The sequence below is a fragment of the Tinamus guttatus genome, unplaced genomic scaffold (genome assembly GCF_059628265.1).
Source record: "Tinamus guttatus ecotype Peru unplaced genomic scaffold, ASM5962826v1 Tinamus_guttatus_pri_ptg000058l, whole genome shotgun sequence".
In the NCBI taxonomy this organism is placed as follows: domain Eukaryota; kingdom Metazoa; phylum Chordata; class Aves; order Tinamiformes; family Tinamidae; genus Tinamus; species Tinamus guttatus.
The window spans coordinates 3,864,420-3,891,999 of NW_028288592.1; the positions used below are offsets into that span (position 1 = coordinate 3,864,420).

At 42.0% G+C, this 27,580-nt stretch overlaps 1 protein-coding gene across 5 annotated transcripts in view; it reads left to right on the plus strand.

Annotated features, from left to right (window-relative positions):
* The window catches only part of KLF12 (KLF transcription factor 12), a 222,765-nt gene that overhangs the window by 55,528 nt on the left and 139,657 nt on the right, over window positions 1-27,580 (plus strand). For 3 of the 5 annotated variants that reach the window (XM_088540293.1, XM_088540294.1, XM_088540295.1), the window contains exon 2: window positions 10,228-10,291. In XM_088540293.1, coding sequence (XP_088396419.1) covers window positions 10,271-10,291 — 21 coding nt within the window. In that variant the 5' untranslated portion in view covers window positions 10,228-10,270. Of the gene's footprint in view, window positions 1-10,173; window positions 10,292-27,580 lie in introns of those variants that run through there. The other 2 variants (XM_088540296.1, XM_088540292.1) reach the window with 1 other exon arrangement.

Below are 27,580 nucleotides of genomic sequence, written 5' to 3' on the forward strand. Positions count from 1 at the left end.
TTTTTCACATCTGGATGAATGTGTCAATGGGAGCAGAATCTGGCTGTGGCAGTGTTTAAAAAGCAGTGGTAGAGACCTAGGATGTAAGAGGGAGATAAGAGGAAGCGTGAGGTTTGAGACCTGGACAGCAGCATTTCTGTGGTGGGGAACACAGGGCAAAGAGTTGGTACAATGCAAGGCAGTAATCAATGAAAAGTGTCAGGTGAATCTCTGGCACTGATTGTAGAAGTAATCAGGTGAAATTGGTGTAACAGCAAGAGCTGTACACACTATCTCTTATTTAATTAAACTACAGGAATATTTTTCAACAGTTCATGCATTTTAGGAACTTCCTCATACTTCAAAAGCGCCAGGTAGGTGTATTCCTGGGATTACACCAAGTGTAGGTTTAGCTCCAGGTGTATCTTCAGCTAATACGTCAGAGGTGTTACCTGCTCATCCAAAAGTAATAAAGAGAATCAATTTAAAAGAATCAAAACAGAACAAACTTTGCATGCTTAAAATCAACCTGAATTATCACATGTAGCAAATACATAGCCAAAAGTGTCTGTTGGGTGCATCATTGGTGCCTGTGACCGGTAGGTACCTTTGTGTGGAGCTGGGTCCTGTGGGGTCCTTCTTGGCACTTCCTGCAGGTCTCTGGTCACAGCAGCTGGGTTGGTCCTCTCGGTGTTTGCTTAGGAGAAGTGGTGAACATGATCCTTGAAGTCATTCAACAGCTTAGGGCTTTTTAGTTGTTTAGCAATTTAGTAAGAATTCCTGTTTGATAGCAATATTTTACCATGTTGAGCTTACTTTTTGTTTCCTTTTTCAAGTTCTTTTGAAAAAGGGTTTGTGCAATCAAGCCTACTTGGCTGTATTGAAAACCGTGACTTAAAAAAGTCTTAATAATCTGAGGTTTTGAGGATAATAAAGCAACCCAAGATTGTTTAAACTCCAAAGGCCTTAAAAGTTTTAGTAGCTTCGAAAAGTAGTACTCTAGTAGAGTATCTAGCACTCTTCGGACTACTGGGGGCCATTTAATTTGAAGGAGTTTTCAGCAAGAAGTGATTCCTAGAATCACTGCACTGTCACAGCCTAATGCAGAGGGCCCGTGAAGGGTGCATTTCCCTCCAGAGGCATGAAGGGTAACTCTCTCCAATAGAGATGTCCATATGTAGCTGAGCTGAATCCTGTCAAGCCGCGAGGACTTTGTTTGCAGAGGTTGATCTTCAGGTTATTGTTTCCCAGCTGCAGATGTGAGTAATTGTGGAGCCCCAGCCAAGGCGGCTGCTTCGGCGCAGCGGGCTGCAGGATGGAAGGGCCCTTGCTTGTTGAATGCAGATGCTGAGATGTACTTGCCCATCGTGGTAGAAGACTGGAAGGTCCCAATCATCTCTGGAAGTGAGACTATTACCATATTGCATACTTAAATATGCAGTCAGATGTGCAGGCAGAATCCCTTCCTGCAATAGTGAATGAAGCAGTGCAGTGAATTACTTTTTTAAAAGTCAAAAGTCTGTTTGATTGGCACTATAAGACAGGAGAAGAGCAAGTATATTTCTGTTTGTCAAAGGACAGAAAAATAACCAGAGCAACTCTAGATCATCCCTCCAAATTACAGAGACTATTAAAACAAGGAGAGAAATGATTTTAGCCGGGGAGGCCAATGTAATATGACCTGGTACGTAGCAGCTATTTAGCAAAGATAGAGCATGCATCCTAAAAGAAACCACTTTTTGCTGAGATAAGTTGGAGTGTGCAAAGACCTTCACAGTGTACTCTAAAGTTTGAGCTGTTGGGATAGGGATGGAGTTTCCAGTGCAATTTTCAAGGAATGATATTGGGGTCAGTCTTGTCCTTCACACTCATTGCAGAGATGCAAGAATAAGGATCTGCTTCAGTGACTTTCTTTGACTTTTACATAATTATTGGAATATTTTGTTAAGTAATTACTGAATATGGAAGAGCTGTTCCAAGATGGTCATTGCCTGTTGGGAACATTGAATAGTCGAGCAGTTTTCTCCCTTTTTTGATTTTTTTTTTTTTGCCTACAGTATTCTGAGGGATAATTATTATTAGTAATCCTAGTCTGCACTTTCAAGAGAGGCCATGTTAGTAGGAGAGACATTAAAAATGATTAATGGAAACAGTAGTGGTGAATGGATCGATTTTAGGGAGTGTGCCTTTCTGTTAAAAGAGACACTCATCAGCCACATTTGTCACATGCCAGCCAAAAAGACTTGTTAAACTGATTAATAGCGTCGCTGCTGTCACTTTGTGACCCGAGTTTAGAACCTGAAAATATTCCAGCCCCTTAGTGTACGTAACTACTATGCTTTTTTTTTTCTTGAAAAAGCAGGTTGTTGGTTCATTTCTGACTGGAAGCAAAGGGACTCAAATGGCATTGAGTTCAGTGATGGAATTCACTGGGTATTGAGCAGAAGTAGAAACAGGAACTAATCATTACCCACCGTAGACCAGTGATACCTCCAACTATTGGCTTTATTTTTTTATTGAAAGGACAAATCAGAATCTGGAAGTTTGGATTTCTTTGTGGCATATTGTTGTAGGCTAGAGATCTTTTTTTTTTTTTTTTTTTTGATATGTGTGTTTGCTTGTTTTCACCTGTTCATTTTTCCTCAACTTTTTGGTAAATTGGGAAGGAGTAGGAGTGTCCTTCCTCTTTCTGGCTGCAGCTAGGCTAGCTGGAGAAGTTGATGCCTCCCGATGCTTTTCATTGCCTCTCTTTTGGAGGCACAAAATGAGCTGCTCTTCCCTGAATCACTGAACAGGTTTCGTATTTTACATGGATTAACCTGGTTAGGAGGGTCTCGGAGAAGTAGCTCAGCTGCACTTTTGAGGAGGTGACAGCCTCTAGCTTGGGGCTTCGTAAAGTGGAGCGTTTGCTTTTTGCTGCACGTATCGCAGCTGCAACGGACTCAAAATAGATTTTGAGTTATAACCTTTTGGTTATATAGCAACTTAGAGCTTCTGTAGTCATCTCTGCCGGCGCTGATGCTTTTGCTCACTCTCTTAAAACAAGTGTAATTGACGCAGCTTTTTTGTTTGTTCTTTAAATAGTTGGGGTGCTTGTTTTTCTCTGAAAATCGGCAAAGTGCTCTTGGGAGAGAGGTAAGGGGAACGCCGCGCGGTGTTTTATGCTGACTGGGCTGCTGGTTAGTGCTGTTCTTTAACTTCCTCACAACATCTTGTGCAGCATAAAAGGAGAAGTGCCAGGGTTTTTATAAGCTATTGTGTATAAACAACGCTGTGAAATTTTTTCTTCCTGTGCTGTTTTTTCCATTGGCCGGTGTTCCCTCCAAAGGCCACTATGAAGAGAGTCTCTAACAGGTTTGGGGACATGTGAATGCAACCCTTGTCACATGCGTCTGGATTCATATTGGTGTCTCACACACGTGTGCTCCAAACCCCTCTTTTGGAAAGGGGCCCCTTCCTGCAGCCCATGTTTGTTTGACAGTCTGCCTAGAATGGTAGGTGCAAGAGTTAAACCTGGAAAAACTCGTTCATTCATTCATTGAATCTACTTATTTGTTAATATTTTTAAAGACATTTTACATGTTAAATCATTTTTACATTTGTGAAATGGAAGTTTGTCTCTAGTGAGTTCTTCTGTAACGGGCATTTTTCTGTTGCTGAAGAAACTGCACCGTGTGTTTTCTTTTGCTGGCAATTCAACAAAAATGATCCGATTTCACAGAAAGAGACTGTATTTTTTTTCCTGTAGTTAAAATGAGGCAGGTCATATATTCACCATGATTTATATGTTACATGTTTTGTTGTTTTGTTTTAAGTTCACCTCTCCAAAGCTTTTGATGTCCTGCTCAAAAGGATGGAAATACTTTAACATCTCCCATGTTCTCTCACGGTTCAAGTCAATTACAAAAGAAGTAGGATAAAAAAAAAAAAAACTAGCAAATCTTCCTTTATTGCGTCATCTCCTCTTGCAAAGCTAATGTACCCTTGCAAAGAGTTGGGGAATTTGCTGCCTTTAAAGAAGACGGAAACAAGTCAAGGACACTGAAATAACAATATTGTGCTCTTAGGTCCCATATATCACCTTTGTAATCTGTTGGTTTGGTCACTTTAGCTGAGTGTTAGAGGAGGAATGTATTTGCTATTTTACCCCCAAATCTGCAGGATTGTAACATTTGCACTCGTAGGGGTGTCACCACTGTGAGCCAAGGTTGTCCTTGGGGCTACCAATGACCCCACATAAGTTTCTGTAGCCAGGAGTTAACTCAAGGTGGTCCAACTGGTGCGGTTTGGGGCGTTTTGAGGGCAGTATAAGCTCGTAGTTCGGATGGTTGCCTGTTTGGCTTGCTGTAAGCTGAGTTGTCCTTGTTTGCCCATGCAATGGGTGTATCTGGATCAGAGCAAGCAGATTCTCTTTGAGTGCAGCTCAGAAACAGAGTGGTGGTCAGAGCACCCCAAGGACACTTTGAGGGCCTCCAAACTCTTGCAGAGGTAATGGGGACACAGTTGGTGTACCTTGACCACCGATCCACTAAACTTACTGCAGTTATGTTGAGCTAGAAGAGACAGTGGTGCAAATCTGGAGCAAGGTGGTGTTCATTCCTTTGGATGAGTAGCAAGAGGCCTTATGTGTTCAGGCTCTCTTCTTTTACTTTGGACAATCAGATGATTGCTGTCACCATGAGAAATTTTAGCTTACAGTCTGTGCAGAAACTGATGCCTAAGGAAACTGGAGACCTCAGCTCTAAGCTTTATTTCATTCATAGCTGTGTACAAGTGCAAGTGTTGTTTGTTCTTCTAATGGTCTTTGGGATCAGCAGCCTCTTAAGAGGAAATAAAGAAAATCCCTGTTTTATTTTTAAAAGGGTTAGAATATAAATAAAGATTGTTTTGGGGATCTAGAGAAGAAAGCAAAAGTATTACTGCCTGTGCAGCAAGTAGAGCCAGATCAATTAGGGACTGCGCCCAAAGCTACTCCGAGTAAGATGCTGAACCAGCAGATGTGGGGTGAGTAGGGGCATTTGAAAATGCTATTCTGTTTTAGCACAAAAAATTAAAAATAAAAAAGAAGAATATGATGCCTGTGCAACCTCTACTTTTCTGTATGACATCTGTATTCTGATCAGTTACATTATTTAAGATCCTTTTGGGATAATGTGTTTTTTACCCCATTTGGCAACATGAAGATGAGAAAGAATTATTAGAAAGTATTATCCTGCAGCTCCCAGTGAGAATATGTATGAAAAAAGTGAATTTTACACTGATGCCTCTGTGTACTATGTGCTGTAAATAGGGTAGGTGAAAGGTGACTGTTAGGGATTAGGTAAGCAGGAATATGATCAACTGTTTGAAAAATAGCATATTTACAGTGGAGATTTTAATTTGGACAAAAAAATAGGATTACTAATTCACAGTAGTTGCAATTTACCCCCCACAAACTACTAAGAAATAAGCTTCTAGTTCCATGAACTTGAGGCATGAATGGTCTTCATTTCGGTGCTTACATTTTGTCTTTATTTTCAATGCACTTTAATTGCATTCCCCTTTTCCGAATTGTAATTAAATTGTGGAAGCACATCAGTTAATGATTCCCGTGTCAAATTACGGTAATCTTTTTTTTTACTATTACTTTATTTTTTTCTCTCATGCTTGTAAGCCCTCTTGAGTGGAAACCGTGGGTAACCATTATTATTTTGAGGGCAGCACATTCTTCGCACGTTCCGAAACAGTCACTCTAAAAGAGCCTGGCTGAAAATCTTGTGTTCTTTTGGTGGTGCCCTAGAAAGTGTGCTTTCTGCAGATTCTTTAGGTCAATTATTTACAAAAAAAATTTTACTAATTCACCAACATATTGTGGTAGGATATGTGTGTGTTTTTTATACCTACCGTGTGTACACACATGCGTGTGTGTATAGATGTGTGTATATGTACAGACATATGTACACATGCACACCCGTATAAAAGCTGTAAGGAGTTCTTACACCAAGAGAAGGCCTGTTAAATTCCCGTGACTTTGTGCAGAGGCTGGTAGGTTAAATGAGTAGAGTGTTAACTCTGAGGAGGCGTTTGAGCGGCGTGGGGTGGATGGTGAAATGAGCGGCGGTGTGCGCTGTGCGTCGTGAGCGCTGCGTATGCCAGAGGGGCAGCTCCAAGTGAGGGGTGACTGTGTTTATTAAAATTTTATTCTATTTAGATCTTAAAAAACCCAATGTCATTCTACTTAAAATAGAGGTGTGCAGGGGATATCAAGGTCCCAGGGCTATCCACACAACTGAAAGTGTTAAAGATGACCTGCACTGTTTTTAGTATAAAAATTTTGCCCTATTTTTTCTTTCCATTTCCTGCAGTTTACTACACTCTGCCAGTTTGAGATCTGATTATTAGTTAAATCTGGGTATCCAATAATTCTGTTAAATTTTAAATACTAAAACTTTTTCTACCTTTACAAGGTGTGTAACTTTGTCTTTCGTTTGTCATATTAAAACACTTAGTGTGCATTCATTCAACTCTGCAGTTTTTTATTTTTTTAAGTTGTTATTGAAAGACATCATCTTTTGCAAATTAATGACTCCCTGAATTTACATTATAAGAATGTATATATGTTTTTTTTCAAACTGGGTCATTAAGTTTTAGAGTGAATGAACTGCTATTAAAATTCATCCTTTTGTCCTTGAAGTTATAGAACTTGATAAAAAAAAATCCAGTAGAAGACCTGTAAAGAATGATGTTCGTTCTTCTAAGCCTCTGCTGAAAGACTGTGTAAGCACTCCTTGAAAGAGTTGAAGAAAGCCTGTGAAGGAAGGAGGAGCCCTGCTACACATAGGCTTCATGTGAAGGAAGATGTTCTAGTAACGAACCCGTCGTCTGCATCTTGCCACTGCGTTCTCTTTTTCTGGGCAAGCACGTTATCAGAACATAACACTGAAAAAGCAGCCGCGCAGTTGGTTGAGCAAGGGATGCAGTTTCTGGCCCCGTGAAGGAAGAGCCTCGTGTCATTCAGACCTTTCAGGGAGGGTTTCGTACAGAGGTGAATCCTGATTTCAGCGACATCTCCGTGTGGGCCCCACCAGGCTCCAGTCAGGGCTGCTGCTCAGGAGGAGCCAGATCCCACTCCTCCTTGCCAGGCTCCAGTCTTCTAATTTTTGCATTCCCTAGGGACCGAGTTGGTGGCATAGCTCTTGTTTCTTACCTTGAATCGTGATATATTTCTGTAAGTGTGCACGTCTCCTCTTTCTCTGTACCAGACATCGTTCATTCTGGGTGTCTGCATGAATATTTCAATCTGTAGGAGTTCAGGAGAGCGAGGTGTCACCTAGCAACAGGCATCCCACTCTCTGGCTTCTGCTTCTATTTCCCTTCTATTAACACACCTGCGGGGCGGGGGGGGGGGAAAGAATTTGAAGCATTATTGAAGCATTAAGTTATTTTTCAGAAATATTTTTAAATAACTGAGGCATTTTTGTTATGACACCACATCAGAGTAACAAAGGTATGGGAGGGTGGAGTCACTCTTGAGTAACCTTTAAGACAAATGACCATAAAAGGCTACCAGAAACTCTGAGAACAAAAAAAAACTTTATGATCACTGTTGGTTAGATGGTGACAAAATGCACAGTAAGTGCTCTTTTGAGTCCTGTATGTAAAATATGTGTTTAGTATGTATATGTATTTACACAACCTAAACTGAGTACATTTTATCAAGCTATCTGGGCCTGCTGCTGAATGGGGAAGGTGCCTTGGTGGTTGAGGATGCAGAGAAGGCAGAGTTACTAAATGCCGCCTTTGCCTCAGTCGTTACTGCTGAGGCTGTAACTACATGAACTGCAGAGTCCGGAGACTGGAGAGAGAACCAGGAGAGAGCAGGACTTTCTGCTGGTCCAGGAGGATTGGGTTAGGGATTATTTAGGCAAACTGGACACCCATAAATCTATGGGCCCGGATGGGATGCACCCAAGAGTGCTGAGGGAACTGGTGGGGGTCATTGCTCAGCTGCTCTCCATCATCTTTGAGAAGTCATGGAGAGCAGGGGAGGTGCCTGAGGACTGGAAGAAACCAGCGTCACTCCAGTCTTCAAAAAGGGCAAGAGGGAGGAGCTGGAGAGCTACAGGCCTCGCTCCATCCCTGGAAAGGTGACGGAGCAGCTCACTGGGGTTTTCCAGCACTCCCCAGGACGAGGGCACAGAATCACGTCACCCATGGAGCAGATACTTGCCAAGAAGCATTTAGCTCTTCATCCTCACCTCAAAAGTGGCCCAAAATAGCCATGACTAAAGAGGTCTTTGACCCGTGCGCGTGCAATTTGTGACAAGAAGGCAGGAAGGGGGCAACCCTGTGCGTGATAAGTTGTGCAAACACGAGTGGAATTGGCGAGCAAATTCAGCTATTTACCATTACTAAAGCAGTAGCTTTTTCACCAAGGGAAGGCCGTGGTACGTGATTTAATAATGTAAAGCAAGCGCAGCTCTGGTTATCTAGATAGCTGTAAGTTAGCGATTTGGAAACACATAGCCTTGCTTTCCTTATTGCCACAGTCACAGAAACCTAATGGGACCTCCAGCACCCCTGGGTAACATGAAGCTGAGCAGCTCCGTGGGAAGCGGGGTTGGTGGATGTTTGCAGCGAAGTAACGAGGAGAAAATGTGGCGAATTGGGAACAATTTGCAAGGTCACAGGAGCTTTCCCTCTGACAGAGACTCCTTGGCCTCCTGTTGCATTCAACTGAAGAGAGCTTGATAGCCGAGTACTATCCGGGTTTGATGAACACGGCCTAAATTCAGCACACGCCAACCCTCTTCCAGCTCTCCCGTTTTTGGACATTGCATCAAAGAAGGTGCTAAAGGTCCTTCCTCCAGTGTGCAATCCACGAGGGGAAAAAAAACAAGCTGATAATGTCCAAGGCTTGCTGGCTTAGTGGTGTGCCAAAGAGAAGTTGCTTCATAAAATGGAAATTTTGAAGCAATTCAAATTTCACCAAGGGAGATTAAGGAGGAAAAAAAAAGAAGTTGGATGTTCCAGGATGCATCAAAGGCAGGGCAAATAGTCAACAGTAGTTAGAGCACAGTAAGCATACGGTTTTTAATTTCATTTAGTGAGGTCCGTTTTTCTCAGGATTTTACAGCCTTTTATGATTCATATGAATATTAATTTGAAACCTAAGTTTATTTTATTTCTAAGAAAATATTAAAGGTTAATAATAAAAATGTAAGTGTGTGGTGTTTCATCAAGTTAATATTAGCACAGTATATGAATGTTTATTAATTTTACATTCCAGCTGGACTCTCCTGCCTTGTTTTCAGTGTGAGAGTTTGCCAAGTTTGCTGAAACCCGTTAGCCATGTTATCACATATACATCCCCAATGAAATACTGGGTTGTGGTTTAAAAATGGGCAGGTGATGTTCTATTGCTGTTTGAAGGACTGCCTTATTTTGAATGATATAAAAATAATGGCAGATTGCTTATAAAAGCTCCCTGACAAAAGGTTGAGATTCTCGAAATCATGTTTGCATCATTAAAAATTGAAAATTCAAGCCTTTTCTTTTTCTGAGGCTTTAAAGAAAGTTAAAGTGTTAGATTTGTATTTTCTTAAATATGAAGAAACTCCACCCCTCCCCCATGTGTAATACTGTATTTAAATCTCTATGTTTTATACCCATTCTTATTTTATTTTATTTTATGTTTTTATATGGACTCAAAAATAATAACACATTCATGGAAAGCCTCTCATGAAATACTCAAATTTTGTAACAGCCTTCCGTTATTATCTGTGGCTGGAATAGTAACTGAGTTCTGATAAAGGTTTTTGCTTTTTAATTGGGCAGATCTTGCACAATATTTCTGGGAAACACATTTTGAAATACTATTAAAGGCTTTTCACACTCTCTAACTGCTATAAAGTTTACCTGTAGAATCAGTGGGTCCTGAGGTCTAAATAAAGCAGTTGGGATTTAGTAAATTTAGTAACAGGTTAGAAATTTAAGTGACCGAGAGAATTGACTAAAATAATATCAGAAAATATAAAGCATTTTTCCAGTATAATTTTATTTGGCATGTTCATCCAGTTTTATTTAAAATGCTTGTAAACTTACTGTACTTCTAACCTCTTTCACTGTAGAACAGACTTGTGTGTTTGGGTTTCTGTTTATATGAAGGATAGCACTTGAGAAATTAATAAAACTAAGAAAACGTATCAGTTAATTGCCAGGTTTTCAGCTCTCTCAAAATTACTGAATTATTTCATCTTTTCTTTTCAGGATTGCAGTGGATCGAGGGACGAATGGATGACTGAATATTCATATGAAGAGGAAAGCCATAAAAGTTGGTTGACATTTTTACAACCATATGCATTATAAATATTACTGCTATTATCAAAAATTTATATTGCGCTACAAAACATAGTAGATGAAATAACCAGTCTGAATTTCACATGCTCTACTGTCTTTCAGGCAAGAGATTGCTCTATATGTAGTTTAGCAGAACAGTTTCTGACTTAAAGGAAAAAGACAAACAGATCTGAATGTTCAAAGGAGAGCACAGTAGATTAAGAAAAGAGGTAATTCCATTGAAGTCAGGTGTTTAAATGAGCAGACACACCATGGAATTTGTTGTTGTTCTGTGCAAGGATGAAGGGAGAGTTAGACAGGAGATGTCTCTCATTGCAGCTCCTGGTTATGCAGCTTAATACATTTGAATGTCACTCAGATACCTCCCCGTCAGATACTCCTTAGGAAATCCAATAAATATAATATATTAATAAATATATTGGTGCTTTGTTTTCTTATCATGAAGTAATGACTGGTCCAGCAGTATGCATTTTCTGCACTAGCTTTTTTTTTTTTTAAAAAAGGAAGCTTTTAGTGCACCACAGTGGTTTATTGACTTTACTGTTAAGCCTTTTAAAATGATAAAAATGAGTAGACCTTGACATTTGTTGACAAGTTAGTCACTGTGAACTCTAGACTTTGCCTGGGATGCTGTGTTAACCAGTGCCTGGACTATGCCAGGGAGTTTGCACTGGTGCAAATGGATTGTAATGACAAATACTGTGCACAGTACCAACATGGTGCAGTGAGGCAATCCAGCGAAACAGGGCGTTCTGGAAACTCTGCTGGTGACTGTCAGGTGGGGTCGTGTTATAGTGGAAAACGTAAAGCCTTCTTCATTCCCTGAATCCCTGGCAAAGATGGGAACAATCAAAGAAGCAGCCACCAAAATTTTTCGAAAGGGTGGTGTTACTTAACATCAGAATTTTAATTCAGTAGTTCTGCTCGTTATAGCAAGCTTATTTAGAAAGGCAAAGGTTCTTACTTATCTCAGTGATAATTTGGTTATATCGAGTGGATCAAAAACTTAAATTTTACTGGAAGCTAGTTTAGCAGATGCTGATTGCTTCTTTGGTTAGACTTCTTTGGGAGTTTATAACAGATAATAGATAAGCTGATCTTAGATACTGTGTGATTCACAAGGAGTTTAAGATTTGAAGGATCTTATCAATGATCATACGTCATAGAATCCCATCTCCTGAAATAACAGCCAGCAAAACAGAATTTGCTATAGAACCTCTGCTTTATATACTCCGCAAGTCCCAGAAAACACCTCAAACATCCAGAAGCCAAATTTAAGTCCAGAGAGAGACAGTGATGTATACAATTCCTTTCCAGGATCAGGGCCCACCAGATGTGACCCAGCAGTTGCTGCCTGCTGAAACCAGCACCAGGTCCTAAGGAATTTTCCTTTCACTTGTTTGCTGACTTGTTCATGGCTGCTGTCCGTACTGATGTCCCATAGCTTGGGATGGGCTCACGTCCTGCTTCACACTTCCCTCCTCAGACACCTTGGCTAGAAATAGCGGAACAGCAGAGGAAGGAATCCCATCTATGCTCTGCTTGCATGCTGCAGAATTGCAGTGGTAAAATTCTGCACAGATGGACTGAGGGGGCCTCTTGACCAGCAGAAAGCTTAAGAGAGAGGGCAAAGACCAGTGACTTATCCATAACTTATCCCTGGGTATGAGTGCGGTACAGTGTCCCTTCATCCTCTCTCCAAGACAGCACAACACAGAGTGATGCTACCACAGCATGGTAATAGCTTGAGCTGAAATGTCTGAGGAGCAACTGGGTCAGACTAGAAGACTGCAGCAGGTATTTGGCTTGGGAAGTGGCACTGGGGCAGAAGACACCCAGGGCTTGTCACATCTTCGCAAGGCACTAGTGTGACCACAGTTATGGCCCAGGGAGCAAGGGCTTTCAGAGCACGTGCACTCAAGAGACTTCTTGACGATCCTGGCCTTTTCCCAAGTTTCTGAGGAAAGCCCTTTGTTGTACCAGAGATGCAGCACTACTACTTCTGTATCTGTGTTCTGAGGTCTGCTCTTTTGATTCAGTGCAGGGTCATGGCAGAAGGAAGGAAGAACAGGGGAGCTACTGTTTCATTCCAAACTACAGTTCTGCTCTTGGCTGTTTTTTCTGATGCCATCTCACAGTAATCACAGGGAAGCAAAGTACGGGTAGCTAAGGAAAAGGGATACTGCAAATGTAGGTTTCTGAGTCCAGCTGTTACTCTTCTACTTTTAGATCAGAAAGGTACCACACTTAAATCTTCTAATCAAACAACAACAATGTAGTTATGGCAGGGATTCAAAATCTGAATCTTAAAATTGCTTTTCTGGGAAAACTGATTTCAGAAAACTTAAGCAATAGAGGTGAAGAGGGCTCTTCTGTGGTCACTTTTAAAATCAGAGGATAAAGTTCTGGTTCCAGTAAGAAAGGGAGTAGATTTTACCCATTATCTGACTTCAGCTTTTCACTTTATGTTAGAACTAAGAAGATGCTGCTCTGCTGATCAGATTTTAAAAGTCATAACATTTCCATTATTTGAAACACGAATATGTTGATATATCATTAGCAGTGTAATCAACTTGTGACGCATCATGTGTGTGCTGTATGGGTGACAGACTTCAGCCTTTTGTTGGTCTTGCCCACACTGTATCATAATACATCTAAATGCAGTTTTATGTATAAATGGCACCTAAACACATGTGCAGCTATTAAAGGAAATATGTTGTGTTTCATAAAATGAGGTCAGATGAACCTGTCCCAGAAAAATAACAAATCTGAGATAAACCTGATAGCCTACATGGATATTGAATGCATGTAGCTTACAACAGTTACATGTTTTCCTGCATAACAGAGATTGCATCCAGAGATTAAGCTCTTTGTTCAGTCTGACATCTAAAGTTTACATTTTGCAGTGTATAATGACTGAATGCAAATTTATGAAGAAGAGATACCAATGCTGAAGCTGATAAGGAAACTGGTTGCTGGCAGGGAGGAACCACAGCTCAAAAGGTCCTGGGGAACACAAAGTCTAGGACACCTGTACAAGAAGGATGTTGTCAAACTGGGGTAAATACAAATGATTGTGTGGTTGTGGGGATGACTAGGCCAGGGAAAGGGTGAGAGACCATGGAGACAGGTTGGACCATGAAAAGTTCCGAGTGGGCGTTAAGAAAACATTTTTCATGCTGGGGATGGCCACACACCGGAACAGGTTGCCCATAAGTGCCATGGCATCTCTGTTCCCGAGAGCCTTGTGGAATCCTTCCCCATGGATATACTCCAGCCTCGTTGGCCTCGGCAAGCCCCTGGGCAAGTCCCATTCTGGACAAGAAAAAGAAAAAATAAGTTGGCCTTTTGAGGTCCCTTCTCATCTACATTTTTCTGTGATTTCACATTTCAAAGAAAGCAGAAGTGACAAGACACAAATGGTTAACTTACTTTTTAACTACCGTTCCTCAGGGTGTATCTGCTAGGACTGGGGTGATATATGTGATTACTGTCATATGCTCTTCCCTGCTGAATTCACAAGTACAGTTTTCCTAGAAAGGAAGTGACTACTCTAAATGATCTTTCACATCTAACGTTATCCAGTGGCTTCTTGGAGTGCACTTATGAATAAAAACATCAACACGATAAAATATATTAACCTCCAGAGAGTTATCTAGCACTGGCCATCAGTCCATCCGTTTGTCACGTCTTTTTCAGTTTAGATTACTCTAAGGCAAAGAGACTGCAGTTTGGTGCTTTGTCTTCTTTCATTATGATTATAAATATGTTGGATAAAGCAGCATAACAAATGACCACTTAAAAATGACGGATGGCCCAATTCAGCAGGGCGCAGAGACGACGAAGCCCTTTGATTTCATCCGCTGTCTAGCATTTATCAAGATCAGTCCATTAACAGTCCATTGGTGATAGGTATTTAATGAGTATTTACAGTATGAATAAATAGCAGCCAGTTTGTTATCTGGAGGCCACTCATATTCATAGGACAGATCTTTCCCTTGCAATCACTTAAAAATACCCCATTCATCCTGAAGCTGTAGCGTAGGAGAGGTTTGTTTGTTTGTTTTTTGTTTCCCAAGCCTTATCTCCAGCGAAGATGAGAGTAGCAGGGATTTTCTTCCTTTTCCTGGCCCATGTGAGGGTCACCTGCTGCATCCTGTGCTGTCCCTTGCACGCGTTTGAACCCGTTTGAAACGATTCCTTTTCCTTTGGCGACGTAAAATTAATAAATGATTTCTGGGAAGGCCTCTGCGTTCCTATTAGGCTGTCTTGCTAACAGCAGTACAGAATTTGTTGTACAACTTTCTGGATTTATGCTGTGCCGTGGCTTTGAGAGCCTGAGTGGTTTCGTGTGTGGGTCCCAGCTCTTGGCTCCCTTCCATTCCTTTCCCAGCTATTTTGGCGTGTTCAGACAGCGCTCCTCAGCAGCTGGCTTGGGGCGGGCATCCAAAGCACACAAACATATATACACATAAAAACAGCTCATCAGAGCTAAGGCCTCGGCGTATTTGGTGTTTGCCTTCTGACCTGACCTTGTTTAGAGCAGGCTGGATTATAATTTTGAGGCTTTTGCCCTTTTATTTCGCATCCCCCCCCACCCCGTCCCAGTGTGGAACAGGGGGCACATGTCCACAGAAAATCATAATGGTTGCTTTTAAGGTTCTTGACTCAGAAAGAAAATATGTATGTAAAAGTATTACTTCAGAAGAATGAAAAGTAGTGGTTGAAGACAGCTGCAGTCCTTCTGCACCCTCAAACTTTAGAAAGCCAATTAAAGTAGGTACAAAGATGGGTTAACCTTTCCCTGTCAAGGCTTTGTTTGCTGTGAAAGCTTCCTGCTTTGGTTTCAAATAAATTTTAAACATTGTATTTTCAAGTCGGCAGCAGAGAACCCCACCGGAGAATTTCCCAGGCGTTGGGAGAAGTGCCTCTGCCTCCGTGTGCCATGAACCATTTGTGTCCCTATCCCAACTTGGGGGTGGTTTAACTGCACTGGCTGCACAGCGGTTCTTGGATTCAATTCCTATTTATTGAAAGGTGTTTTGAAACAGCAGAAATTGAGATTTGTGTAAAAAGCAGGGCGGCAAAATTCACGGGCAATGGTGCGTAGGACAGGAAGGAGACCAGCTTCATAGTGGAGCTCTCAGAAATTTAATTACTCTAGAACTGACAAAACATGACCAAAGTGTGAAAAACTTAGAAAATCTGAGTTTTTAATGCCAGTGCATGTGCTAGAATTACTAAATGCCATTGTAAACTGAAGGCAGATTTTGGGGCTGCTGTTGGGGTCTGGATCACTGCTTCTCGGATTTACTGCTACTGATTATGAGTCTGATTAGCAAAATCATGGATGAATCATGTGAGAGCTATGTTTAAGGGACTGCTTTGGCACCTGCTGAAATATCTCTGTGCTGTACAGTGTCTTTTAAAGGACTTCCAAAAGTTAATAGGGATCTCCTATCTTAGGTAGTGAATATGGTGACATCATTTGTGTTACTTGTTACTTATATTGCTTATTGCTAATGATTCTTAGGCTTGGTTAGTGATTACTTAACATCTTGATAAACCTCTGAGTTTAAATTCTTTCTGTGATTAACGTACTCTGCTAAATGTGTGTTTTGTTTTTTGTTTTAATTCATTTGGGAGGCAAAACCCCAAAGCCTTCACCTTGCAAACTGCTTTCACCTTGCCACAACTGAGAACAAGATTAACAAAAACCAGCCTGTGAATCTAAAACCACCAATTGCTTTATAATGCAGACACAGGCAGCCTTAGTTCCAATTTCCAGGACTTGGAAACGCTTTGAAAGGCTGTGTTCATGTTCCCGTGCTGGGCATGGGTCCGGCCTGGGCGCAGAGGGCACCGTGTCTGCCTCGCTGCCGTGTCTGCTTGGGCTCTGGCTACCGCGTCCTGCGGCGCCCTGGCCACGGTGGCCGCGTCCCTCCGGAGCGCAGCGGCCGCGCAGTGACTTCAGTTCAGGTGTCCCCTTGCGGTGCTCCTGTTGCCCACTATTATTGTAAGTACCACAGTTCTTTTCAGATCAAAGTGGAGATATGAGAAATAACCTGAGGCCTATTGATATGTTTTTTTTTCCTGGTTAGAAATAGAGGCTGTGCATGGCACATGGTGGCCTGTGGCGTGTGAGCGCGTGCAGCTGTTAGAGAACATCAACTGAGCAGGACTAGCAAAGCTGGGACAGGTTTGTCCACGCATCAGGAAGGACTGGAATAGTCCAGCCCCCAAACCATATGTGGGTTTTGCTTTGGAGGAGGCCGGCTGGGGCAGTCCAAACCAGAGCTGGAAAGCCAGCCGAGGGGGTTGGTTACCTGTGGAGGTTCCTGCTGGATAAAACTCAATGGGAGTTCCTGACCTCCTCCAGTTTCTCCGGCTTGGGCCAAAGTAACCTCCTGAAAGACATGTACTGTGGACATTGGATTTTCACCTAAACTGTCTTACAGAGCAGATCCCCACCATGGCTTTGTTGAGTAGATGTAGCCTCCTAAAGCTGCAGCATGCATGGCCAGGGACCCCCACCTGGAATTGCTGCTAGTGCTGTTGTCAAACCAACTACTGTGATTCCTGTTCAGTCCCTGATGCTCCCGGTGAGGAGCAGTCCCAAGCAACTGCACTGAGTCCAGGGAACGCCATCTCAAAGATTGGGCTTGTTGCTTTTAGCTGCAGTCCCTAGGGCTGCTGAGGGCTCCGGCCTTCCCCACGTCCGTCGGCATCTCCTCCCGTGGGATCCCGAGAACCTTGCTGTGAGGAAAGGTACCATCCCTCTCTGCAAACCGTGCTGCTGCCAGCACTGCGAGTGCCCCGAGCTGCGCAGGCCCATCCGCGGTGCCCCGGAACCCGTCGCTCCCAGAGCGCACCAGGAGCAACGGCGCCGATTCCGGTACCGGCCGCATTTGTACCTGTAGCTCCGGAGGGAGACGCGCAGGGCGTTCAGTTTCCACGCTGCTTAACACGACCGTTTTGATACGCGTATTTTCGGAAGCGTGACACAAGTTTTCAGAGCACTTAATGGGGAAAAATGTTTAAATTCATATTCTCAGGTTTTTCAAAGAACTTGAATGCAGTTCGGTTCTGTTGGGTGGTGTCCATCATGGAAAATAAGCTTAGAGCAGGGATTTTGAGGGCCTATTTCTTCTGCTTGTTTCCTAATGAAACATCTTCCCATTTCTCGTCATTCGTTATCAGGATTTAAGTGTCTGCATGAAAATAAGGGTACTTTTACTGTGGGAATTTTCACTGTCAGTATCATGAAGCAGCACTTTAGAGTTAATCTTCACTTCTCAAGAAGGAAAGAAATACGGCTCTTGATCTGCTCAGCAACGCTGATTAAGATACATTGAACCAGAAATCGGAATACTACATGCACTTTACTGTTTTCCTACATATCCGGCAATAAACACCTAGTGCTAGAAATAAATGCTTTTGGATTTTAGCATTTTTGACATGACACAGAGAGACTTAATACCATACAATGGCAGTTTGTCACTTCTGCTCTTTTGAAGGCACAGAATAATGTACTGGAAGTCAAGAGCTAACATGTAAGAAGGCAGCTATTTCAATACTGTTATCCACTACTAACAGGCCTGAATAATGGTTGTGCTAGGTACTGTATTTCATACACCAATAACATGTGTTTTAATGAGAAAATAGGCTCCTAGCATTAATCTAAATCTTGACCTGTTCATACACTTCCCACCCTGCACTTCGTATACACTCCTGGTGATACGTTAAGCCTTTCTTGTTCACAGGTTCAGTGTGGAGTCATGAAAGGGCGAGTTTTCTGCTTTGAGGCTTTCCCCTTCTATTGGACTTTGCTATTTATTTAGTTGTTGCTGTTTCACTTTAACTTGTTGGTAGCCCCCTGCAGCTGTGATTGCTGCTCTCAGCTGCCATGTTCATCTGGACGGAGCCCACCTGGAAGCAAAAGCCTTAGGGTGAGGTTGCATGCAGTGGATTTCTGCCTAAATTCTTAATATTAACATTATCAAACAACATCAGAAAGGATACTGGCCTAAAAATAGTGAGATTCAAAACAATTCCCAAGGTTTTTCCTGTACTTTCTTATTTTCCCATGATTTATGAGAGATCATGCACCCCTCAAAACCAAACATTTGGAGTTGAATCTGAATTAAATTTAAAACTGTATGGGCTTGGGTTTTAATGGTTATTCTTTAAAGGGGGATGATGATAGTGCGAATCTGTCATCCAGATTGGGAAATAAGGAGTTTCTGTTGGTCTTCGGAAAATGAAAATTAACTCAGATATGTGGGTATTCCTGTTAAGTGCAGTGGAACTGAGATGATGTTTGCTGAACGACTCTTTGGAGATTTACATAATGGATGAGATACAGGAGCTCCAGGCTGCACGACAGCGGAGTTTATTTTATCGCAGGATGTAGAACAAGTGAATTGCCTTAATAACATGATCTCTGCAGAAAGCAAAGATAATCTTTTTTTTATATGCAAAAGAGAGTCAGAGAGTACGTATAATCCTGGCTATTCATGTACAAGAAGTCAAACTTCTTTTGAATAAGGTGAATCCTTTTAACTATCTTACTGGATTATTCAGTGCTTTTAGAGCTCTTTGAGGACAAAAAGCAACATGCATCTGTGTGCAAATATGACTTTTACACAATAAAAATACACTATCTCCTGATAATTCAAGGCTTGATAAAATAAGCCTTACAAGAGGCTGGGTAATTGTGTTAGGTGCTACATGTTTACCTATATGGAAAGCATTTATAAAGTATGCTCACCTGATATTTTTTTCTATAGTAGTAATAATAGAAATCTCAAAAGTATGATTTCACCTGGATAATTTCAAAGTGGGTGAATACTACAAGGAAGCTTTTACATTAACATTTAATAAGATTTGGGCTTGTTTTTAATTTATTCAGGCCAGTTCATGCACTTTGGTTGGTGTGTTTTGTTTTGTTTTCCATCATCTGTTGATGATCCCTTTTCAGCATGGAAAATGGACAAAGAGGCACAGGAAAAATAGAACAGATAAATGTCGATGGTAATAATAATACCCAGTTCCTGTTGTGTGCTTATCAACAGAGTATGGGGCCTCCAGCAAGAGTTTGGCTATTACTTTACTCGGAATATAAATGTGCCATTATTCTTTGATCTGTAGCAACAGTTTGTTATGATCAAGGCTACTTACCACATTTGTCTGAAGGAAAAGATTTACTGTTGGATATAGCAGGTTTCCCAAACAGAGAATGATGTCCATAGTTTCTGCTTTCCAAGAGCTTAAGAATATCTTTGTCTCAGTCTGATGACAACAGCTACTTCTTTTAGATGAACCTGTTGGATGTGCAATTGATTGCCCAGTGCTACACGGAAACAGGTACATCTACTTGCCCAGCAGGAAACCAGTTCCTCTCAGTAGGAATCGCTGAAAAAAAGAGGCAATTTCCCGAATGTAGGGTTAGTTTCTGCTTTTGTTGGTGAAAAACTTTAGCATATTTTCAGTGGTGATTTGTCAATTGATGTACTAAATAGCCTATGCCTATTAATTCCAGGATGCAGACTGGGATTAGTTCTGCCAAATTTACTTCCCGCCAGTAGAAATTGTTTATTAGTTGAAGTAAGAAGTTGGATTTTTTTAAATTCTTCTCTTTTTTTTTATGGACTTCCTGTTTTTGGCAGGGTTTCTAGTAAACCAGTTATTCCTGTGTGTGTGTTTTATCATAAGTTTTTATCAGTAGTGATTACTTCAGTATGGGAGGGGAGGCACCAAAACAATAACTCATCTGTTTGTATTTGCTGGGGTCCATCCCGTGGTACTTAGTAGTCTTGTGGGATCGGAGACCATGGAATGTTTTATAATGACAAACTGGATTGTTTTTGTCAGAAAAAGAGAAGTGTTTTAAAACACTGAAATTGTTCCATTGCTATGGTTCAAAATTCTCCCAAGTGGGGATATCCAGAGTAAATAAATAAAAGATCGCACCACACATCTGTGACTTAAAATGTCTTCAGCTGTTCCCAAAACAACTCTAAAAGTCATCATAAGATATGAGCAAGGCAAGAGAGGAAAAGTTTCTTTTGAGAAAACTTAAGGAGCTTCCAGACCGTCCAGTACCCTACATAATTATTTAGTGCAACAGCTTAAAGGCATCACGAGGTGCACTAACCTGCAGAAGGCAGGTGGAAGGCAGTAACCTAGAAGGCAGTAACCCTGGTTTTCACTACCTTGCCCTTCTTTACGAAGTGCAAGTGTTCAAAGCAGTATGTTTGTCTAAGAGAGAATTCTTGCGTTTCTAACCCAGATACAGATGGTTTGAAAGTGTGCACCTACATGCTATGTGCTCATCTGGGGAAAAAAACAAGTGTTTTTTCATTTGTGGTTGAGATACATTACGTTTACTAAGGAAACAAAGTGTTGGCTAATTGTTTTTGAATTGCTGTTTATTTGTATAAAATTCCTAAAACTTTAATTTTGAAAATGTTGCCACAGTCGCAAACATTTTAAAGGAGAAGAGACTGAACATCTACTTCTCACTGGGTTTTACTGGCTCCTTTACATGCTCCCGAGATCTCATCTCACAAGTTCTTATTACACTTAAAATGATGAACTATTTTTCTCTAGCTAGGAGTGAATCTGGGCATTTTAATTATGAATCACCTTGAACTAATCAGGGGCTTGGGGAAGCTCCAGGTAGCCGATCTGCCAAAGAGCTGCCAGTTCCCAACTCCTTGTAAGCTGTTTGGTGTGATGAGCGTGCACAACTGCACGATTACAATCAGCATCAACCAGACAACACCCCTATCTCACCTTAGAACAGTTACCTGGTAGCTGGTGGTGACAAACATACAGAAGATGATTGCTTGCTAACCTGTTTTAAAAGATCTGCATTGACTGCACAAGATTTTGCAAGTCTTGATAATTAGATATAGTCATAACAGTATTAGCAATGATCTCTTGAATTAATTTAGTAGCTCCTCAGAATTGATCAACTGTATAATTTTCTTCAGTGTTAGCATATTCAGGTTACTCGTTAAGTTACTGATTAAAATAGTAAACCTAAGCCATTGAACCAGCAAGCATTTTTCCAGCTTGAAATGAAATTCAGATCCCTACTTCTTCTTCTCAAACAAATCATCACTCAGACGATGTGATGATTTTACCTACTTAAAAACAGAAAAAAAAAAAGCTTGAATTCTATTTCAGAAACTGTTTTAAACTTAGCAATAAATGATGATAGTCAAACTTCCACAATTTTCTCTTCATCGTGGGTAATTTATTAATCCTGTCACAGAGCCAACAAGTAGAATTACACTACTTTTTCAGTAATTCTGGAAAGACAAAATCTGTCATGTCTTCAGACAGTATAAAATATGCATCCACATACATAATGTATCCCCATACAAGCAAAGCTCTGAAGTTTGACAGAAGCTCTGTACTGATTGCTCCAAGCAAGGGGATGGATGTCTCGAGAAACAGCACCAACAGTGACACAGCTTTGTTTTTCTTCCATCACAAAAATTAAGAGTTGTCTCTCGTGTATGCACGTGCTTTGGGTAGCTGATGCAAGTGCTTTAAGGCAAAGTCTTATGAGGAGTGATTTTTCAGAAGAGCTTTATTTTCCAGAAAGAGGTACCTTCAATGCTTGTGAACCCTGCTTGTGGTGTGAGCTTCCAACATGGGAAGACTGCAGTGAATCATCTATGTTGACTGAGGGAATTACTGTTCGGATTTGTGTCCAGCATCACTCAGTGTCTGATCAGCACTGCTGTTGAAACCATGTGGCTGCGATTTTAGTGGTTAGAATATTTTAATAATGCTTATTGAATTCCAGCATCTGGAATGATGATGGAGACAGTTTGTCACATTATTAATGCTAGCAGTCCAAATCGCTTGAGAAGGACACAGTACGCATTTCAGTACACATAACACTCTGCGCAGAAATCACTGCTTAAAAATATTAGCATCTTAACCATCCAGTGCTTGTGGTGCAAAGTAAATCTAATAAAAGCATTTTACTCTATTTGAGGCATAGCAAGTGTGGACAGGAAATCGTTTCCATCATTTTACACAGTGTAACTAAGCCACATGTTGCGAATAAATATGTGATTTATACAGGCACAATTTCCTATTATGCCCTAATGAGAAACGTTAAATATATTAGTATGACTCAGGGCTTGACACACACAATAAGGACTATGCATGATGCCAAACAACCAATTATCCCAGTGCATTATTTCTTGAAAGCCTTGACATGGGTAAGGTCACTATGCATTTTTAATGGGAATGTGATGCTAGGTTATAAAACGATAACACAAATAACAATACTTTGTTAGATCTTCCTGCTGTGCAGTGTATAATCAGGTGCCCTGACTTAAAGACCACTAATGAGGATGTAAAGACACAGCAGGGGCACGCTGAGCAGTCATGCTCAGTTCTAGCAAGTGCATTTACGCAGCACACCTCTGAAGCAGGCTGGAGTTCCGTGGCAGGTACAGATGGATCATTTACCATATGGCATGGGGTAACATTGCTCCTAGATTTCAGCGAGAATAATGATTCAGGGCGTTCTGGTGCTTTGCCAGACACTATCGTTTTGCTGTGAGTTTTACAGGCTTGCACAGGGTCAGCCAGGAGTGCTGGTACGTGGACATGGAGAGGCCGTGTCACGGTGTTGGCAGTGACTGGGTAATGGCTGGCACAGACATTCTTGCTAAAGAAAGACAGAGTTGCCTTATTTTAGACAGTGGCTCTCACCTGTACCGGGTGCTTCACAGAAGAATGCAAGAGATCCCTAAGAGCAGTTTCTCTACATTTTTTTTTCACTTTTGCATGTGAATCTTGATTCAGGCATCCAGTGGCTCACAGCCGATTTCATGCTGTTGGCATGTATTACATGTAAAGAAAAGTGTAAGAGCGTAAATATCGCAGAATCACAGAATGGTTGAGGTTGGAAGGGACCTCTAGAGATCATCTAGTCCAACTCCCTGCTCCAGCAGGGACACCTAGAGCACATGGCACAGGGCGACATCCAGGCGGGTTTGGAAGATCTTCAGAGAAGGAGACTCCACAACCTCTCTGGGCAGCCTGTTCCAGGGCTCTGTCACTCTCACAGGAAAGAAGTTCTTCCTCACATGGAGATGGAACTTCCTGTGTTTCAACTTGTACCTGTTACCCCTTGTCCTGCTACTGGCCACCACCAAGAAGACTTTGGCCCCATCCTCCCTACAATCACCCCTCAGGTACTTGAACAAGTTAATCAAATCTCCTCTAAGCCTTCTTTTCTCCAGACTAAACAGGCCCAGCTCGCTTAGTCTTTCCTCATATGACAAATGCTCCAGCACCTCAGTCACCTTCGTGGCTCTCTGCTGGACCCTCTCTAGAGGCTCCATGTCCCTTTTGTACTGGGGAGCACAGAAGAGCACCCAGTACTCCAGGTGTGGCCTCACCAGAGCTGAGGAGAGGGGCAGGATCCCCTCCCTCGACCTGCTGGCAACGCTCCTCCTGATGCAGGCCAGGATCCTCTTGGCCTTCTTGGCCATGAGGGCACATTGCTGCCTCATGGTTAACCAGTTGTTAACCAGGACTCCCAAATCCCTCTCCACAGAGCTGCCTGTCCATATTTTGTCAGATCCCAGGACCATCCAGTTTGTCTGCATTCTCTAACAACAGCCATTAACAGATGGGCACCAGGGGAGAGGGTGCAGTAAGGTGTGCGCCACGGTACTGCCCTAGGGCGTCTTCCAAGTGTTCAGGAAATTTAGGGCACGCGTATATATGCAACCTTAGGTTGGGAAAGTATTTCTGTGCTTAGGAGCTCTTGATAGACAAATTTGTAGAAGACAAGTCCAGTTGTCATTTCTAGCTCATAAGACAAGCACGCTTGTCAGCTAGGCAGGAGGCTGGTTTGTGGAAGGGGGCACCTGCACGGGCCCGATGAGGATACAGCAGGACATGCAACCAGGATAGGCTAAAAAAATGAGCATTGTAACCCTGCCCAGGCAGACAGGGATGGTTTGAGAAAAGCCGAGGCTTAGCTGGAGTTCAGGCTTGTTAAAAGGGGTCTGAGGCTTGGTGACAGCAAACGCAGACATGGAGGAGGCAGCAAGACCTCTCACAGGCTTCTGTGCTTAAAGAGTGGATTTAAAAAGGAAAAGACTTAGCACCTACAGAGAAAAATCCAGTCAGGATTCAACACACACAAGTCCACGGGGCCCAGGAGGCTGTATCCATGGATGCTGAGGGAGCTTGTTGATGTTCTTTCAGCACCATTCTCTAAAATGTTGGGAAAGTCATGGGGACTGTGGGAGATCCTGATGATTAGAGGACAGCAGATGTCACACTCAACAGAATCCAAAAGTGAGATCTGGGGAATAGTCAGCCTCCCTTCAATCCTTGGAAAAATCATGGAGTGAGTCCTTAGGGAACTCTTCTGTGCCCATGAAGGAGGTGCCTGAGAACAGTCTGCATGGATTCATTGTGGGCAAATCATGCCTGGACCACCTGGTGGCCATCTACAACAAAATAACTAGAACTGGGGATGAGGAGAGAGAAGTGGTTATTTACCTCAACTTCAGCAACGCTTTCCCCACTGTCTCCCAGCACAGACTTTTGTCCAAGTTAGGGCATTTTCATCTGGAAGGGGGCACAAACAGAAGAGCAAAAAAGTGGTTGGGTGATCGGGCTCACAGGGTTGTGGATAGTAACTTGCAGGCAGGAGCCTCTCCTGGGACCTGTCCTCTTCGACACGGTCATCAACTGCGGTACGTTGCGCAGAGGGCTGCCAGGATGGTTGGGGCTGAGCGCTGGCCCCGTGAGGAGATGCTGGGAGATGGACACAGGAGAAGAGGGGTTGTTGGGGGCCCTCACAGCAGCCCCGATACCTGCAGGGAGGTGGGCAAGGAAACAAGGCCAGGCTCATCACGGTGGTTAAGAGGCAGTGCCCGTAACTTGAAGGAAGGGAGGTTCAAACTGAGGTTGAGGAAAAACCTTTTCTGTCATGAGGACAGTGCAGTGGGAGCAGGTTTGTCCAGAGCCACTCCAGCTGTGGAAATTTCCAAGACCCAACTAGACAAAGCTCAGAGCTGTGTGGTCTGACCTCAGATTTGGCCTTGCTTGGAGCAGCAGGTTGGACTGGAGACCTCCCGAGATCCCTTCCTGCCCAAATTATCCAGTGATCCTAAGAAAACAGTTTCTGTCCTGGTCATCAACGTTGCCCAAAATTTGTCCAGGTTACAGAGTGTTTCATGCTCTAAATTGATAGATTATAGAACATATTTATCTCCTCCTTCCTCCAGACACACTCTTGTGTATTTAGAATCTTGTATATAATCCTATAAATATAATCCTAATAATCCTAAATATATGTTCCAAATTCTGTGTTCTTGTTATCTGTATGCAGAAAATTTGATAACTGTGGATTTCAAGGAGGATAAAATGAAGGTTCAAATATCTGGTACTATTATACTGTATATGTTAGTCATACATCTTTCTTTTTGTTCTGGTATTTTTCAGTCATTTTGATGACTACACCCGTATTTACTTAAGCTACTCTTAAAATTATGTAGTGATACATAGGCAATACATTTTTTCAAATACATTGAGGAAAGGCAGCTTCTCTTAGAATCCATGGGAAATGCATGTTGTCATCAGGGGAAACTTATTAATTATAAACTGTTAACTGTAAATTAGAATTACCTTCAAACTGGACCCTAACTCTACAATAATTTATGCCATGTGGAATTTAATTTGACAATTTTCTATTCTCCCATATAAGCATTTAGGATACTGTGTCTTGGGTAAGAATACACATCATGTAAGCAATCATGACCAATAATCCTGACTTACCAGAAGCCACTGTTAGCAGTCTGCAAGCAATACATTATTTTAGACTTTTTTTTCAAGCATTTGGCAGATACCTGCATATTCTTACTCACTTTCCCAAATTGGAGTGCTTTGTAATTCATTCACTGACAGAACCAATGACACTGTATATATTTTTTTCTATAGTAATGAATGCTAGTTGTCTAGTTTCTGTATTAATATTTCCTGAACCTTCACTGAAGTCAGTGAGAAAACTTGTAACTGATCTTGCTGATACTAAACAAGAAGGAGCTGAGGTCAGGACAGGAAGGTGAACATTCGTGGTTTGGGAGTTTCACCAGAACACACACCTGCTCTTCTGAAATGTCAAAATAAGCAGTTTATTTCCTCTACAATAAGAGGAGTATAGAAGCAATTATGTTACTTCCATGTAGATGTAAGGTACTGTGCAAAAGGTTCAGCAGAAAATAATGAACTAATGACAAATAATCTGACGTTCTCCCGTGAGTGTGTAGTCGTTCAGCTTTTTTTATTTATTCCTTTGTTATTTTGGCATATGCAGGAATCAAACACTATTTACTTTCATTTTTTGCAAGTACTGGCAGCAGAACAAATCCACGTTATTGCCCTTGTTCTGTTCCAGTGGGAGCAGAGCCTTCCAGCTGGGCCGAAGGTTGTGGTTGCAGCCCTCCCTGGCAGATGGAGCAAGACCGTTGAAGGAGTATTTGCACTTTCTTCGTTTAGGACTTGTCACATCTCTGCCTTTGCACTTGAGCCAGAGCAGACTTTTGAGGTGCTGTGAGAAGAAGCTCTGCTTTTCACAGACTTGTCCGGGAATATGTGGCATCTGCGATGGGGTTGCAGGCAAGCAGGTTCTCCTCACATCTGCAATAAATTGCTCTCGTTTTGATCTTCTGCACCTGGCAATTCAGCTGGCTAACCTGGAAAGAAGCAACTAAGTTTTGTGAACGTATCGAATACTGCTCTGCCTTTGATAAGTAGGTTTTTTTTTCCAAAAATTAACTGGAGACAAAAATAAAAGCTGAAATGAGAATAAAGCTCAAATGAACACACTTTTTTGTGACCCAGTAAGAGAAAGCTGCCTTCTCCTTATACTTATACTTTGGAGCTGTCAGATGAGTTAGTTAGAAATCACTTCTGTTAGCTAATTGTAATACCATTTTTTTAAAATTTTTGTGGCCTAACTCAAAGGGAAAGCAGTGCATTTGATGGCTACACTATCTCAGGTTCTTCTTGTTAGGAGGAAATGGTTCGTAGTGTCTGTGGTTCCTAAGACATCAGCTTTTGGTGTTGATCATCAGTCCATAGCTATGTTTCATGCTCAGGAGGAGAACAGGCTCTGCAGGAACACGAGTCTCCTCACGGAGCTGAAGGGTTTGGCAGGACATACCCCCCGCCACAGCAGCTGGGCACGCGGTGCCATGTGAGCTAC